Source organism: Marmota marmota, unplaced genomic scaffold (genome assembly GCF_001458135.2).
Source record: "Marmota marmota marmota unplaced genomic scaffold, marMar, whole genome shotgun sequence".
NCBI lineage: Eukaryota > Metazoa > Chordata > Mammalia > Rodentia > Sciuridae > Marmota > Marmota marmota.
In genome coordinates, this window is record NW_026000019.1 from 15,963,808 (window position 1) to 15,982,327 (window position 18,520).

At 46.8% G+C, this 18,520-nt stretch overlaps 1 protein-coding gene across 12 annotated transcripts in view; it reads left to right on the plus strand.

Moving 5' to 3' along the window:
* The window catches only part of Astn1 (astrotactin 1), a 283,974-nt gene that overhangs the window by 132,988 nt on the left and 132,466 nt on the right, over positions 1 to 18,520 (plus strand). For 9 of the 12 annotated variants that reach the window (XR_007349995.1, XR_007349996.1, XM_048809982.1 and 6 more), the window contains exons 6-8: positions 3,537 to 3,686; positions 4,678 to 4,869; positions 12,796 to 12,880. Coding sequence is in view for 10 of the 12 variants with exons in the window: in XM_048809982.1 (XP_048665939.1) it covers positions 3,537 to 3,686; positions 4,678 to 4,869; positions 12,796 to 12,880 (427 nt within the window). In the remaining 2 variants the exon portion in view is untranslated. The remainder of the gene's footprint in view (positions 1 to 3,536; positions 3,687 to 4,677; positions 4,870 to 12,795; positions 12,881 to 18,520) is intronic. The other 3 variants (XM_048809980.1, XM_048809976.1, XM_048809977.1) reach the window with 1 other exon arrangement.

The following is an 18,520-nucleotide window of genomic DNA, read 5'->3' on the forward strand; positions in this document are numbered from 1 at the left end:
TGTCAGGATTGAACTATATTAAAGGGTGGGGGTTTGGGGCAGCTGCTAAAGCACAGTGAAATCCCTATTGCTGCTGTTCGGTCTCTCCATTGTGCAACCTCAGGTTTCTGTGGTGCCCCATCTTAAAATCTTGGACAAACTCCTCTTAAGATGCAAGGAAGGATGAGTGACATCACTTTGTGCTTGCTCATGAGCATTTTCCCAACAGTATTTAACCAACACCCCCAAAAGACATATGTTTGGGCTCAGTCCTTCCTCCACTTCAATCTCTCCATGCAGGGAGCATTCTTTCCAGAGATTGGAAAAAAGCTTTTAATTCTAAATTCTGGCTTCTGTAGGCTTCACGTCATTAGCATTAAGTTTCTTACCATTTACCTGAATATATCAATGGGGCTTTGGGCAGCTTAGCTCCCAAAGCAAGCCTCAGTTTCCCTGAGTTGAGAATGGATGACGGCGTCACCCTCTCCCTTGTTCCTCATTATGTATTTTAGAGCAGGTACTCAACCTGAGCCTGTCCAATCTAGGCCACATCCAAACAGGTGTGTCCTTCTTTCATAAAATCTTATTTACGAAAATCCATGATGATGATTTAGAATGCACTCCTTAGCAGCATAAAATTCTTTCTTTTTAATGTCAAACTCTCCTTAGTGCATCAACCATCTATTGCTGTTAACTAGACTGTAAGCATCTTAGGGGTGGAACACGCCTAATTATTTTCTGGAAGTGTCTAGTAAAGGATTTTGCTTTTAATGCATGCTTGTAAGTGCTTCTTTAATTGGACTGGAAACATCAATCAGACCAGCAAAAACATTTTATAACCTACCTGCTATGGGTCAGGCTTTATGATAGGTGGTAGAAACATGAAAACATGGTACAATGATAAGGTTTCATTTAATGGTATAAATAAAGCAAAATGAGTACTTAGGAGAGAGAATAGTTAATCCTGCCTGGCAGCAGTTGGAGGCAACCAAGAAGGAAATAATTAGAACGGGGATATATAAATTGTGTTGGACTTCCTAAAACAGAAGAGTACAGAGTAAGAACATTTCAGAAGAGGAGGACAGCACATGAAGATCCTCGAAGGCACAAGAGAACATGGTTTTTCCAAGGAATTAAAATTCAATATGGTAGCCCTAGGTAGGATATAAACATAAACCTGCTGGGGTGGTAGGGATGAGGCTAGAGAATGAATTACCTACCAAAGAGCCATGCACACACATCACATGACTGGGTTGGCACTTGCTTCTGTGGGCAAATAGGGAAGCCAGGTAGGGATGCTGGATTCTGACTTGATGGGCCAGACACAGGAGTGAGTGGGGAATGTCAGCAAGTTACCACAGTCACAGAGAGCAATGGCAGTGCCTGTAAACAGTGAGGACACTGCCACACTGCGTGATAAGAGCTGTAACAGCAGGGTGCACTGAGGGCTGGATGAACAAGGAGTGAGAATCTGTTCTTGAAGGATTCAGGGAAGTGTTTACAGAGTGATATTGTTTGAGCTGAGACTTGAAGAGTAGGTGTATACTGGGATGACAAGGTGACAAAATGGCCTTCTGTGGAGGAGGAAATAATATGTGTAAAGTCACTGAGACATAAAGGATGATGGTCTAGTCTGAGAGCAGCAGAGAGTTTATTAGAATTAAACTTTGAGTACAGTTGCTTAGGAAAGAAAGCTGGAAGATCAGCAGAGGCCAGGAAGGACGTGGCCTTGACTCAGGGGGGACTTGGGCCTGCCCTTTCACTGGAATCACTGGGAGCATTTACAGAGGGCTGCCCTGCTCAGCTCTGCTTAGTGAAGGATCCTTCTGGGGACAGCGTGGTCATTAGGTGGGGAGGGCAAGAGACAGGTGGATGGCTACTGCCATGATGCTGGTACAGACGACACGGGTAGGAAGAGATGAAGAGAATGGAAGTGAGAGAAATTTGGGACACAAAAATGAAAATTGAAGTATTTAATAGCATTGTTGGCAGGAGGGTGGCTTGAGATCAAGAGGCAAGAGTTAGAAATGATGGGCTTTTTTGAATTGTGAAATCAAGCTGGTTTGACAGCCATTTGCTGGACAATGGAAGTGAGAGCAGACAGGGCTTGAGACATGGTGGCAAGTCCAGGTGTGGACGTGCCGCGTTTTATCGCCGAGGGATGTTCTGGATGTGGATCGCCTGCTGAAGCTGGGCTGGGCTGGAGATCTGTAAGGGTGGGGAGATGAACTCCGCTCTGGAAGGACACCAGCATGAATAGGATACCTCCAACTAGCAGGGACACAGGAACCAGAGGCTTCCTGCTGCCCTCATCTCTCTCCTCCTAGCCCAAGAAGGAACAGCACATCATTCCTGTGGGCTGGAGCCTTGGCTGGATCTGTGCTTTGATCCCAGCTCCGCGCCTTTATAGATGCTCAGCCCTGGACTTGCCCTGAAGCCTCTCTGACTCTCTGTTCCGCAATGGGAGTTGCCTCATAGTATTTACCTGGCCATCATTCAGTGATATGAACCATGTACAGCCCTGGCAATCACCTCTTCCTAAGTGTTAACTGTTGTGATGAGGCCCATCTCTTAGAGACTTGCTCTCCTTCTCTATAAAGTAGGTCGTTACTGTGCAGACTTATAGGTGTATTGTAAGGAAGCAGATATTAAAAAGAAAATAATGTGTGTGAAACCCAGCACAGTGTCTACCATAATGGATGTGCTTTATTGCTCTTAATAAGAAATTATCAACATAGAACAGAAGAAAATTGCAAAGGACCTATATGTTTTGTCAACTTGCTCACATCTATTCTGCCCCCCACATAAAAAATACCTCCTGGGCTTACTACCATTTTATTCTTTCCACCTCCCACCAAAAATTAAAAAAATAAAAAAAATAACCCCAAACCATAAAATAAACAAAAACGAACCCCCTCCTTCCCAGTTCCAGGAGTGTGACACCCAGGAGTGTTTCTTCTTCCCCTGCAATGACCATGCCCTCCAATGATTGCAGGAATGTGGGGAGCTTTCTTGTGTGACACCATCCACTCCTCCAGAGCAGAGTTGCCCTGTCTTCCTCAGTTCAGGCATGGAATAGTAAGTCACCTGGTAGTAATGGTCACCCACAGAGAAAGCACAAGCTCTTCCAGCAGAGGAAGCCCCTCCCTTTGCACCATGGAGTTTGGGCCTCTTCTAGAGCGCCCTCTGTGGACAGCGACAGAAGTGCAAGGTGGGCTTAGCTCATGGCTGCCTCCTTGGGCAAGAACTTGGAGCTCAGCCAGGCAAGTAGAAGAAGAGATGCTCCAGGCCCAGGCAAAGTGCAAAGGATTTGCACTCAGCTTGTCACAGTTGACCCTGAGGGCACCAGTTGGCCAACTTGCCTCCTGCCCTGATGAAACACGATGTCTCTGAGAATGAAGCTCACTGAGGTCAGGCAGCTGGGGACATTTCTCACCTGCTGCGGGTTATGTTTGCCAACTTCCTCCCCTGTTTCCCAGGTGGGACCGCAAAATGCCAAGTTGGACTTTCAATACCAAGATTTTTACCACCGTGTTTTCTTTTTGTCTCCCTTTTAGTGGGTTCTCCCCGGAGTCCTGTGAATAAGACCACCTTGACCCTGATCAGTATCACCAGCTGCGTCATCGGCCTCGTGTGCTCCTCTCACGTCAGTTGCCCTCTCGTTGTCAAAATCACGCTGCATGTTCCCGAGCACCTGATTGCTGATGGTGAGCTCATTCTGCCGTGAAGGTGACCTCCTGCCCCTGAGAGGAAGGTTTTCCGTTGGGAGAGGAAAGAGAAGCCAAGGGCCACTGTTCCCTATTCCTGCAGGTGGGGGGGGGGGGCAGTAAACCCGAACAGGAAGATGTAGGACAAGATTGGATTGCCCACAGATGAACTAGGACAGCAAGTTGAAAAACAAACTGAGAAGAGCACTTCTTTGTCCTCACACCCACTCTCTTTCTGTTTGTTTTAAAATAAGCCTCTGTCTTTGTAGAGAGATGCAGAGCTACCTTGGCTACAGGTAGCTAGACATCAGGATTCTCTCAGCCTTTGGAGAAGCTCAGTAGAGTACTAGAGGTGTTTAAGGATTAGCCATGCTTTGGTTTGCTTTGCCCAGGTGAGAAATTCCTAATTGCCGTAACTTGCTATAAGCCGAGAACTCGGAAGCAATAATTTACTTCCATCCAGGGGGACCCCAATATAATGAGGGAATAATACAGGTTCTGAGAGTCCCTGAGTCATTTAAGCCCACAGCACCTAATTGACTTGTTAATGTCTGCTCTCGCGGTTGCTGTAAGGCTGGAAACAGGTGGGGACTGCTCGCGGTGTCAGAGGGCCTGCTATTTCATGGCAAGTGAAGACAGGCAGCGGGTCCCCTTTCCTTGGACGAGTGCCAGTGCCTATGGCTGGGTCTGATGGAGCCATGCCATGGCCAGCACAGAGCTGCTGTGTCCCTGTATCCCTTAGGAACACTCTGGCAAGATGGGATGGGGCAAGATACTGGGGGCGGGGGATATGGCTTCAAGGCCGAATGTCTCTGGCCTCACACCAGTCCACGTGACGGCCAGTCCATCTGCTGCTCCCTTGCTCTGGTGCTAATGATGGGCTAGGACTGGTGGGAGGAATGATCTTGGGCCACTGGGGCTCACCTGCCTCAGTGACTGTGTGTGTATTGTATGTGCACCTAAGATGCGCTTCCTCTCTGTCTCCCTGCAGGGAGCCGCTTCATCCTGCTGGAGGGCAGCCAGCTGGATGCCAGTGATTGGCTGAACCCTGCCCAAGTGGTGCTCTTCTCTCAGCAGAACTCCAGTGGGCCCTGGGCCATGGACCTCTGTGCCCGGCGGCTCCTGGACCCCTGTGAACATCAATGTGACCCCGAAACTGGTAGGCAGGAGCACCGGGCAGCGGGTAACTGTCAGAGAGATTGTGCCTTTTGCAGTCCTTCCCTCGAAACTCAGACCCTGTCTCCCAATTCCAGTGTCCCATTGTCATCCCAAGCCTGGACCATACCAGCTGCCAAGCATGTCTTGAGGCCACTGAACATCAAGTGTGCAGTCACCTTGCCAAAGCCTTGGCAGGATCCTCACTGTAGCCCCACTCCAGAAAGATCAGTTTAGAATGAACTCCATACTCTGTCCTGCAGTCAGTGGCACTGAGCTGCTGGGGACAGATACATCGAGATAGAAAATTAATGCATGTTTATTATAGAAAATTTGGGAAATTTTCTTATAGAATTAAATGATAGTCAACTATATTTCTATCTCTTCTAGAAATCACTTTTGAAATGTTCATGACTTCCCTTCCAATCCCTCCTCTCATAGATTTTTTTTTTTTTTGAGGCTTCCTAGATGCATACTAAATCTAGGGGAGTTTTGTGCTTTTCTTCACTTAATGTTCCATCATGAGAGTTTTCCAGAATCATGAAATAATCCTGAATAGTATAATTTTAATGGCCATTTGGTATCCTTTGTCTGTCTATATCATAGCTCATTTAAATAGTTCCCTATTATTTGACATTTAGGATGCTCTAAATTTTTAATTTTTATAAATACTATTAAAATGAACATCTTTCCACATAAATGCGGGGCACATGGCAAATTGTCTTCTTCGGATAAATGTTAGAGAGGGATTCCTGGAAAAGATTACGAGCATCTCTAATTCTGCCATACCATCAGATGGGACTGGGGCATCTCTGTGTGAGGGCCTGCATGCCCACGTGGCATGAGCAGGGGCAGCCGTGTTACCCCGAGCTCCAGCGCATCCAGGAGCACAGACCTCTGATTCCTAAATGCTCTGTACTTTCACGGTGGAAGGGGCTCATCCGCAATAGTCTTTACCAAGACCTGTTTCCAGTTCATTGAGTACCACGATTGATCTTTCTCAAGGAAGTATTATGATACCTTTAAAGCAAAGAAAAGCGATGGGGTTGTTGGAGGCAGGGGTCAGCTCTTCAAGCTGTTTATACACCCACCAGATGATGCAGCCCCCACATCACACACATGGACCCACACATGCTGATGCACCTTCTTCAGGTACCCAGGTGAAAGAATGTCACTGATGATTGAGTCTAAGGTACCTAACCCTCATTTCTATTGTAATCCAATGCTAAATCTCTTTGGAAGAGCAGCAGGTAACTGAGACATCTAAAGTTCATGTTCTTAGATTTTAGAGTTTTTTAATGTGGGCCCATCGCAGAGATTCTAGGCCCCCATATGGAAGAGAAAGTACAGCATTTCAAACATCTGATGTCTAAGACTGCTTACTTGCTGCTCTGCCCACACTGTCAGGCAAACACCAAACCAAACAGATGGGCTGTGCACCATGCCCAAAGCTAGTGTGCTCAGAAGAAATTAAAAAGAGCTCATCTCGAGGTGGAGCCTCTCCATGCAACTGAGCCAGGCTCTGGTACCCGCACTCTCCAGCTGGTTTGGATTAGGAGGATTTGGGACAATCTTAGCTGTTAAACTCACTTCTGAGAGAAGCATGATCTCCAGAGAACCTTGGATGCTTCCACTTGGGTTTCAAATAAGAGGAAGCACCCACAACTGCACGTGGAAAGAAGGGCTTTGGTGTCATGTGTTTTTAGGGGTCTCAGATATAAACCACCTCTTTATTTGACATCAACATTTGGATTCTTTGAGAAGTTCCATGACTTGCCCAGAGTCCTGTGGCTCCCTACAGCGAGAGTCTGTGTTTAATCTATCATGAAATCAGAGCAAAAATGGGATTAGGAAGGGTTGCTTAATTTCCCCAGACATGTCAGACCCAACATATTTGTCACTCAAAACCATTTAAGCAACAGCCATTGCTGAGCACTGCCGTTCCCTGTGCCAGGAAGCTGCTTGTCGGTAGCTGAGCTCTCCCTTCAACCCTCCGTTCCTTCCAGATGTCACGTTTCTGATCCTTACTAAAGATGACTTTGGGAAGCCTCTCCCCTGAATATTTGACGACTGATGAATTTCCAACTGGAGAACCAAGGAGAAAGGCTAAAGATAAGAACACAAACCCCACAGCAGAACTAGGGTGCAACATCTTCATTCAGGGTAACAGCTGAGAAATGATGCTGCAAAGTTTTATTTTCATTAATGCTGCAATTGGACTCTCCCCTCCATTCCCGCCCCGTCCTGCTTCTTTCTGCACATGGGATGATGTGGTCATCCCACACGCTCATCAGTAAGAAACTTTATCGCCTCCCACACTCCATCCTAGAGCCTTCTCCAAAGAGCTGAGTGTGGGAATTGGCTTCAAGTCAAGTTAACGCTATTTTTGCAATCTTCCAGCTAGCTTACTTGGAAATGTCAGAGTGTTGGGACATGTGCTTTCCCAGCCACGCCGAGGGGTCTGCCCATATGGATATATAGGGTTGTGCAAGAGCACTTGTATACTTTTCACACACACGCACACACATGCACATAAACAAGCACACAAACACAGATGCTCCGTTGCTGCAAAGGAGCAGCCTCCAGTGCCTGGAGCTCCCCTCAGGCATCTGCCCTACAACTGTCCCCAAGTGAGCTCTGTGTTTACCCATCATCTGCACAGTGCTCCAGAGGAGGCAGAAGAAGGGACTGCTCAACCGTCCACAGACGAATCCCTCGAATCTGTGAATGTGTTCTGTTGCATGGCCAGGGAGGATGGGGGATGCATGGGGACCGGAGGGTTCCAGACAGCTGGCTTTGTGACAGAAAGATTATCCTGGTTATCTGGGTCATCCCAGTGTAATCACAAAGGTCTTTAAAAGTGAAAGAGGAAGGCAGCCAGGGAGATCAGAGTGATCTGCTGTAGAAGGACCCAGCCAGTCATTGCAGGCTTTGAGGATGAGGGACCAGGGATGAACCAAGGCGTGTGGGCAGCCTCTGGAAGATGGAAAGGCCAGAGGACGGATTCTCCTCTCAAGCCTCCAGAAAGGAGCACAGCCCTGAAGATGCCTACCCTTCAGCCCCATGAAACCGTGTCACACTTCTGGCCTTCAGAACTGTGAGATGATAACCGATGCTGTTTTGAACCCCTGAGCTTGTGGTGATATTCTACTGCGGTGAGAAACACACACCAAGGAGGAGAGAAAAGGTGGAGAGGAGCAAAGCGAGCTAGTGCTTCTCCTTTAGAGGCCCCCGGCCCAGTTTACAGACTCTCTAAAGATGGGTTGGGATCCTGTGGAGGACAATTGCTGACTTCTCCATGCACCTCCCTCCACATTTACGTGCATCAACATGCTAGCTGGGAGAGAGAGGGACTGTGTGCTCTTAGCCCAGGGCCTGGAACAGAGTGGACACAAGCGAATGCTCTCACCTGAAGACTCTGTGGTGCCTGAGAAATGTCAGGCATACCCTGGGGATTTACCTGCCATTTCCCATCTCCTGCTGAGCACTGTGACCCTCTTCCAGCAGATCTCAACCGATAACAAGTTGTGATCTGGGGACAAGTCCTCTCATGGGGTTATTAGATAACTCAGGTGTACGTAAGTTAGGTGCAGCCTGATGACAAATCGGAAAATGCACCGTGGTCCATCGTCCCCGCATCCTGCCGCGTCGGGAGTGGGGACCAGCGGAGAACGTGTGTGGGAAAATGATCTTCAATAAAAATCAGGATAGGTCCTGTTGACTGAGCGCTCGCTCTCTGTCAAGCCCTGTGTTTTGCTCAGCCTTTGTAACTGAAGCCTTAGAATAATGCTATGAAGCACATGGTATTTTACCCTCATTTTACACGAGATGTTGACTAATTGGCTCAAGATCAGTCAGCTAGTTACTAGCCGAGATGGACTTCAAATTCAGGCTGCCTGACATACTGCTCATGCCAGGACACCTGCACTGCTCGCCTTTGGGAAGGGAACTGGTAGAAGAATCCTTCCCCTTCCAAGTGGCCATTGAGAGCAGCAGCCCTCTGACAAATCCCTTTGCCAGCCACACAGTGACATTCTCTCCCGGGTCCTCCCAGGCCTGGCTCTGGTCATTTGGGATAATCACAAAGCACTAAGAATATGTGACTCAATGTCCCCACTGGATCAGCTGGAAGTTGACTTTTCCTGCAGTTTCTGAGTGTCTTTGTTGGGGCCGCCTGCCATTCGGTTTTGTTTTGTTTTTATGGAAACACATGCTACCTGGTTTCAGTGACTTTTTCTCCGCTCCTCCGCCAGCCTTTGTCCTGCCATATGGGCAGCTGTGCAGGCTCCACACACCTGTTTAATTTCGCAGCCCCATTGATTCTGGCCACAGACCCTCATTGCCCTTTTCAAGATATGTAGCTTTTATAGGTCTGCAAGGAGCACAAGCTTCCAAGCTAAATCAAGTCTTAATCTCTATCCAAGATGTTCACTGAAATCTCTTCTGTCCCAGGTCTTTCATGGGCCAGACCCAGCCAGGTAGAGATGGGTAAAGCTGCTGAGGGGCCCTGGGCCTGGCTGCCAGACGATGCAGCCTCTGCTCCTTTGCTTGCTCCAAGCCACTGCTTCTCTCTCTACCTGGGTGTTGCTGTACCCAGTTTGGCAGAATAGCTCGTCCCCATTTTGTTCTTGCACCTGGATTGCCCACTTGTTCCAAATGCACCTGTGCCGCTGCATTAAAGCACTTCCTTCAGGATGCACTATGGCACTCTCTTCTCTCCTCCTTACAGTCCTGTGGGGCTGTAAGACCCCGGACCCACCCGTTTCCCGATGTCTGCATAGGGGAGGAATATCAGCAGTTAGATGTTACCCGAATCTGGATGTCTGACGGAGATTTCCCTTTTTAGATGAAGCATACCCAATTCCGCTTCATGAAAGCCAACTGCTACCTGAAGCAGGATGACTCAGGGCTTTTGGACTTGATCTGCATTGATCAAGTCATGCCTGAGGAGCCCCAGCTTCAAGGTCATTCTTTAATCCTCCCACGAGTTTTGTACCTCAGTGCTTCATCTGTAGGGTGGGAAATAACCAAAGGCTCCAATCACACACACAAGGCAGATCAAGGCATCATTCCTCTCCAGGGCACTGGGCACAAGGCGGGCGTAGCAGTCTCCAGACCCTGAACCTGGAGTCTGGAGACCCACAATAACAAGTTGTGATCTGGGGACAAGTCCTCTCATGGGGTTATTAGATAACTCAGGTGTACGTAAGTTAGGTACGTACGCCCGAGCGCCTCCTGCAGGCACACTCTACCCTGGCAGAGCATTCTCCGTGGCCATGACACATCTCTCCCTTGGATTCCTGTGTATACCACCACAGAGCCGGCGCCTCATGTGTTCCCCGCCATCTGTCACAGCAGATGCGGAGACTGTAACACTTCTAGCTTAGGAGGGCATCCAACACCCTTGTGGGGTCTTTAAAATTCACAGCTAACAGTCGGAGCCTGTGCTTGCACGAAACCCCTCTTAAAGTCAAGATTTAGCAGTTGGTTGCCATGGCAACTTCCCTCATCAAGTCTGCACTCCTTTCAGTGTAGATGGCCAAACTGGTTTTGTGGAGGAATACAGAAGAGGCAAGTTTGGTGGGTTCCGGAAATGAGGATCCGGTGAGAGGCAGATTTTGGAGATCCTCAAACTCTGGCCTGATAGGTTTGAAAATGTGGGCTTCTCTGACGGTGGGCCGCACATGCCATTATGTGGAGAAGAGCTTTATCTGCTGTCGGCAGTGTGTCCCCACATGGTAATGAGTGATGGGAGCCTCATGAGGAGATAATGACCATGAAGGCAATTTGAGAAGGTAAATGTGCTATACAAATGGTAGGTATTGCTGTCATTAGGAAAATGAGGCTCTTTTTGAACACTCGGTTGTTGCTGCATTTATTTTACATGTTGTGTGGTAACTAGGTATCAAATGGAGAAGAGGACAGCCTTTTTTTTGTTATGTTCCTAATTCTAGTCAAGGTGTCCAGCCGAAACTATTCTGAGTCAGAGTGATGGCTTTGACAGCCTCCTGAAGTGACTTCCTGTTTTGTATCATCAGGTTTACGCCTAATTGCCCACAAGGACAATCAGGAGCGTATCCTTCCCAAAGGGAGAAGTCTATTTGAGCCCTGGACTTGTTAATTGGCTTAGATATCTGCATCTTGAGGGGTGACAGTGTTATCTATAAATGTAGGGCAAACCTTTGAATTAATTAATTAATGTTCCATTGCACCATCTCTGTGAAAGGCTGACTCCTTTGGAAGAAGCAGCCTTGTCCCTGCCCCGGGTAGCATACGGGTCTAGGGCCCGTGATTGTTCTGGAATTAATAAGGAATGAAGCCAGGCTTTAGTGCTCTCCTTCATTTTCCTTGGCCTCTTTATCTTTCCTTTTATCAGAGGGACAGTCTTCACTGGCTGTCACCAGCCACCTAATTTGAAGCTGTGTTTTCCTGTTTGGCTCAGAGCTCCCTGACCATTTCTGGATACAGCTCGGCCTTGCTAAAGCCAATAAATGTGGACCCATCGTGCTCAGTAGCCTATGGCCCATGACATGAATTTCCCATACAGGAAACAGAGTAGTGACCTCTTATACCGTCTGGATTTTTCACAAACAGCACTTTCCTTCTTTCATCCACTCCTCCGCATGTGGATTAGAGAAGTTGTGGGGAAAGATAGGGGCCCTGATGGATAATTGCTATAGGTCAATCTATAAATGAACCCTTGAGCTAAGCTTCCAAATAAACACCCTTGCTCAGACGATCCAGACCTGTCCCCCTTAACTGTGAGATCCCTTCATTTCATTTTTATTGGGTTTTTTATCTTCAAAAATGGACAATAACAATCAAAGCTATTATTCTATTTATATCCCTTTCAAATGTCCCTTCCTTGGGTGATAAAGAGTCTGTGTGCCTATTGTCTCCTTAAGGCATGGCACCTTTGTTATTTACCAATTTCAGGAAGTCTCCCGCTGTTATTTTTATTTACAAATTAAATAACCAGCCATTAAAAGAGCAAACACAAGTACTTTGGTGTAACTGGTCTCAGTAGTTTGGGGTTACATAGCACTGCATATGGAATTATTAATGGAAGGAAGTAGCAACAATTTTCCTCAAGATCAACGCTAAATATAGCAATGATTGTTAAGCTTTTGGGGTCTGCTTGTAAATCAAATGAATGCCATGGAAACCTGTCTTGAAAAATGAATGCACACACATAGATAGTTTTGCATGCAATTCCAGAGGGTTCAGGAACTTCTTGGTACCAAGGGAGGAACTAATAATAATGCAGAATAGTAATATCCTAAGCAAATACAGAGTTCAGATGATGTTTCTTCTTCTCCAAGATAATTAGCCATTTTCACTCAGAAGCTAAAACCCAGCATTCCTATAAAACCATAATAGGTACATGTGGTCTCTTCTAAATGTACTGCTGTTTTGAGAGCTAGTTTCTGGCATGGTGGGGAGAAAAGGCCTGGTGTCAGCAGACATAGGAATGAACATTAATTCTGACACAAGCTGTTGACAAGTCCTCCCGTGTTCTACGCCTCAGTTTCTCCCACCAGCATAAGAGCTTATAATACCTACATTTCAAGATTCTCAGAAATATATGATGAAATAACTCGCATATGCCATCTTTACACATTTATCCATCACCTAATAAGTCCCTGAAGTATACTGGACATTGAGACAATGAAGAAGAACGTCTCTTCCCCCAGGGGTCCTTGGTCATTGCACTCACAAAGCATATAGAAAGGTGCTTTGCAGACGCGGGGGTTCCTGTGGGAGAGAAAACGGAGAGACTGGTGGTGTCTTCATTCCTGAGGGAAATACATGACATGAGGAGATGTATTGCCTCCTTCATGCGCCTGTTGGAGTCAGAGCTTCATCTGACCACTTCATACGACTTTTCTCCAGCACAGACGCGTTAACCCGTTCACTTGTGTTTCTCTCTTTTCCTCCCTGCCCTGCTGCTAAGGCGAGTGCCTCTGCTACGAAGGGTACATGAAGGATCCAGTCCACAAGCACCTTTGCATTCGGAATGAATGGGGGACAAACCAGGGGTAAGTGAGCGGATGGCCAGTGGGCAGGCTCCCATACCACTGCTGTGTTTCACAGGCCAAGGATCCACTCTGTGGAGGGGAACAGAGCTAATGGGGGGGGGTTATACTCTGAACAGTGGATGGATAAAAACTCACTGTGCCTTTCCATATTTATACCATCCCACGGTGCTTTCATCACCTTTTATCCATTTACGAGTCAGGATGATGGTTCCAATTTGCAGCCTGCAGCAGCCAGCTGCGATCTGGACCCTAGGTTGGCCCTCTCCCCTTTCACACCGCTTCCGTCCACGAGGATTCCAGAGGCTGAGCTTAGCTGGTGATTCAGAGGGAGACACACGATACCACACAGACTGCAGTGTCACACTCTTGGAGCTTGACGAGCTTCGCAGACCGCCAGGAGTGGAGACCTGCTTTCCCAGCACCGTGAGCAGGGGTGATGTGCAAAGCTCGCGGTGTGCTCTGGGGTGAGCAAGGCTATTTTGTCCAGGTGCCCAGTTCTACTTCCCTGTGGGACCTTTGCTCTCCCCAAGCTCTCATGACTGGGACAAAGAAGTCACCTGGTACTTTATTTATTTATTTACTTATTTGCTTATCTTTTTAATGCAGTACAGGGGGATTGAACCCAGGGGTGCTCTCCCACTGAGCTACAACTCCAGTCTTTTCTATTTCTTATTTTATAAATGGGCCTTGCTAAGTTGCTGAGCTTGCCATCCTCCCTCATCCTCCCAAGTTGCTGGGATTACAGGTATGCACCACCGTGTCTGGAAAGATTTATTTTTTTATTTTTATTTTGGTATCAGGGGTTGAAACCAGGGAAGCTTAACCCCTGAGCCACATCCCCAGCCCTTTTTTTGTATTTTATTTAGAGACAAGGTCTCACTGAGTTGCTTAGGGCCTCACTAAGTTGCTGAGGCTCAATTTGAACTCAGGATCCTCCTGCCTCAGCCTCCTGAGCCACTGGGATTACAGACACGTGCCACCCTGTCTGGTAGTGCTTTTTATTTTTTTACATGCTTTAATACTGACATTGCGATGACATACATAACATAAAATTTACCATTTTAGTGATTTCTGAAGTGTGCAATTCTGTGGAATTAAGTATATCCACACTGCTCTAAAGCCACTATATGTCTCATAATGCTTTTTAAAAGCAAATTTGTACCTTATTTTGGATGCTGAGGGCCTGCTTTTTGCATTAGCTGAGTAGTGGGGTGAGGGGAAGGAATCAATAAATGCTAATAATAGAAATCAATGGAACAGGGAAACAAGAAGGAAATGTAGGCAAATGGCATCTTGGAGTGTCTACTTGGACAGCAAGTTAGATATGCATCTGCAGCCCAACAAGGTGGGAAAGCTTGGCCCATCTCATTTTGAACACTGCCACGGAGGATGCCCGTCCCTGAGGTCGATGGTCAGCCCCTCTGTATGAGTTTGATGAGATGAAACCTAGAATACTGAGTGTAGTTCTGGACTCTCAAAGCAATAAATATGGTGACAAATGGGTGAGGGTTTGGAGAAGAGCAATAAAAATGATTGAAGAGCCCCAGGGAGTGATTTATGATAAGGGGATAGAAGAACTCAGCTCTGAGGACTTCGCCTGCGATGACTAGTCAAGGTGTGATAGATGCCCACAGGCGTTAGAGGAGGGCAAATGTTCTGGAACAGGTTGAAGTGGAGGGATAAGGACAAGGGAAAATGAAGTTAGGGGAAGGAAATCGGAGTCACAGGTCAGGAAACTTGGGCAAGTCAGAATGCCGTGAATTTTTCTATTAGTGAAAATGGAGGGTTGCTCAGCTTTGACCGGATTTGAGATCAGAGAGGCCACAAAATTCAGAGGAAGGTGTTCCTAAGAAGGGCCAGTACCCTCGGAGTGCTCTGTTAGGATTAAAGCATTGGTGAGAAGCCAGAGGCCTTGGCCAATGGATGTCAAGTGTGGTATGGAAAGGAGAGCTGTTCGCTATTTCAAATCTGCAGAGTCGCCTACCTCTCTGAACCCCTGAAATTCACGTTTGTACAGTTGCTGCAGAGCTGCACTGTCGCTCATGTGATGGCTGAGGAGGGCCGTTAACTGATTTTCATTGAGTACCGTGTTATAAAGGGTGATGGATACCGCCTCTCCCTCTCTCCTCGCCTGCAAACTTGCTGCTGAAGCAAACAACTACAAAATGTCATTTCACTTTTGCCCTAAATGCCCCAGTCTGTCTCTCTGCAGTGATTGGATTGGGTGGTTAAGGCTCAAGCCTCCACATCCCTGGCCTCGTAGACAGATCGTGCAGGATGGGTCTAACTTCCCTTGATAATGGCTGCATCATTCCCTCGGGCTGTGTGTAGAGACAGTCTTAGGATGTAGACAAGGGCCTCAGGGAACTGTGGGGACCCAGCACTGGTGTCCTTTAGAACAAGACGGGCTAAAGCATTGAACTACAGACTGACAGGAACATTGGCCCCAGGAAACAAGCAAAGAGACCTAATCTGTCATTTCCATCTCTAATTTCCATTATTCTATGATCGCCACTGTCTACAAGGTCTCATTTTGGACACTAATAAAATAATGGAGCAACTGTTAGGAGGAAAGAAAAGCCGTGACTCTCCTGAGGATAATGGAGCCAGGAGTGATAAGCAGCCTGGGTTTATGTTTATAAAACAGCACCAGACAAATGACAGCGTTTTTTTTTTTCCTCCTCAAATGACAAGAAAAGTGAAAAGTAGAAGATGCCATGCATCTTGATTTAAATCAGGGATCTGCTGCCATGTTTCTTTAAATGATTTTCACAAAATTAATAGAAATTGGTTTGAATGCAGAGACTGTCACTGAAATTGAAAACTGCCTGACAGATTGCCAAATAATGATACGTATTGGGGTATTATGGAAAAATCAATGGGAGGCCTGATTTTCCTGAAAATTTTATTTAATGTTCCAGAGGGTGAAGGTAAGCAGCCGGTGTGTGGGTATTGATGATTTTTCTTTAGCATTCTGACGCTGCATACATTCAGATAGCTGAACATCCTGTTGAGGTAGAACAACCAAATCCTAGGCTAGTAATAGTTAAAACAAATTCCTTCGTGAAAAATCGAGGTTGCAATACCAGGAGAAAAATAGCAATAAGCATTTGGGACTTTCAGACAAGGATGAAAATTGATCAAGGACGTTAATAAAAATGGTACAAATAAATGGATGGTTCTGTGTGGCAGAGGCGTTGCACCTGCGGTTTTATTTAGCTTCTGTCTAGCTCTCTGGGTTTACCTGGTTGTGCGTGTAGGATGTGTATGTATTATGTTAGGATATGCACAATCTTTGTGAGTGTGCTGTGTGTGGACACGGTCTGTGTGTGTGAGGGAGCCAGCTTATCCCAAGAGTCCTCGCACCATAACATTCCATCATTTGTCCTCCCACTCATTCATGATCGTAACAAACATTAGCCTATTACTCCTCGCGTCCAGAGCTTCTAGTTTGCTATACATAAGAAGACATGGTCCCTGCTCTGGAAGAACTGGTGGTCTACATAGGAAGAAAGGACTGTAAATAAATAATCATGCTGAATTCCAAGACCCATTAAAGTAAAGGTGTGAGCAGTGGTGCATGAGATTACAGTTCAAGGGCTGACTTATGGGAGGTGGAAGAATCTGCCGTAGGACTTCATGGAGAAGTTGAACTTTGAACTATTGACAGGTGGCCAGAGTGACTCTATGTGAAGGGAACAGTGGGACCAGAGGCATGGAGACATAAGAAGCATGGCTTTCCCAGGAAGGGCAGATACAGTCAGAGAGTCAGCGACAGAGAAAGAAGAGGTTGGGGTAGGTGAAATCTAGGTCTCAGTGGTCTTTCTAGTCTATAGAAGCATTAGACATTACTCTCCGTGTACGAACCCAGAGCTGTTAGCAGAGGAGGGAAGTTCCAGGTTGACTGTAGCATTGTTTTTGAGACCTTCAAAATCAAATGAGTAAGCGGGCACGGTGGTGCACGCCTGTAATCCCAGCAGCTCAGGAGGCTGAGAAAGGAGGATCGCGAGTTCAAAGCCAGCCCTCAGCAATGGCAAGGTGCTAAGCAACTCAGTGAGACCCTGTCTCTAAATAAAATTCAAAACAGGGCTAGGGATGTGGCTCAGTGCTTGAGTGCCCCTGAGTTCAATCCCAGTATCCACCCCACCCCCAAAAAAAAGTTACATAAGTAATCCCAAGAGAAACAAAAAATCAAACACAAAATCCACTGGAATTGTCTCAATTTTTATTTATGTGGATTCTCCAAGTAAAACAATAGTCCTAAAACTATCCTGCAGATAAAAATTTTCAAGAATAGACAGCAAAAAAATGACAGAGAACTGGAGAGCATGTGTATGAGGGACATGAATCACGGGGGTTGTAACACTTTCCCAGTGACTCTGATTCTGCCAAAAATGCCCAGGAGAAGGGAGGCAGGTCCAGAAGCCATGGGCTGAGCTGTCTGGTGAAGCCCTTGCTCTGCCTCCTCCAGGTGGGGAGCCCAGGAGAAAGGTTGTAAAATCATTGAACTCAGGTCCTATTTGCTAAAAGTAAAATTAGCCTCAGAAAGATTTAAAGTGAAGGATGGCAGATTTCTAATGGGTCATTAAAAGAACACAGGGTGTTGGAGGGCACATCCTTGTCCCCTGATGTTGGCAACAAAATCAATCATTTCCTGTCACAGCACCCCCCACACACACCCCAGCATGACCCAGCTGCCAGACGCCCCCGGGTGGACGGGTCCTCACCCAGCCTGGTGGAGTTCCACGTCTCCTGTCTTCCCTGCATGAATTCACAGAATAACTCCTTGGCCTCCCACCCTGGAGCTGCCTGGACACAGTCGGGAACTATCAGAGTCTGTATTTTAGATTTGTTTGCCAGGACAGCAGAGACAAATTGGGAATTTTTACAAATGAGAAACGAAAACAATGAAGGAGGTTGGAGGAGGCAAGAGAGATTGATTTACATGAAAATATTAGAGGAGAAAAAAAAACAAATTTATTTAGCTCCTTTGGAGTTATTAAGAAAGGCCATAATAATGTTTTTTTGTTAAATTAAAAGTGTACCCAAGGGCCTCTAGATACATTTTTCAGAATACCACAATTAGATTAAACTCATGCATTTGAAGATTCCTGGTAAATAATAGTCTGATTTCTTATTCTGGCATCTCAGCTACAGAGGGCAATACCAAGGAGATTCTCCACTAGAGAAATATAAAATATCACTAGATTTCCATGCTGAAGGATGGAGACAGAGTGATAATTCATGAGACAGGGAGAAACCTGCCGTGGAAAATGAACAGGTGTTTCTCCAAGGATTTAAAAGCTGTCGTCAGGATGGCCCTGCTCCGTCAGAGCCCTCCTCTCTCCACGGGCTGCTCAGGAGGAGACCCTGCTGCCTGGGCCCCCTAGACAGGCCAAGTGCTCTTCTCCCCGGCACAGTCCACGTTGCCTTAACGTGTCCTTTTCCCTGTCCCACGTGCCTCCCATTCCTCTCCTTCCATTCCTACCACTTCTCCCTGCTTCTCACCCACCCCAGAGCAACGGTTTGGGGATTCTGAATCTGAAAAAGCAGCCAATGTCCCAAACATAGGATCCAACTTCCTCTTCCGGCCAACCACGAGGACCGTGCTCCCCACGGTTGGCCTCAGCCCCTGTTTCA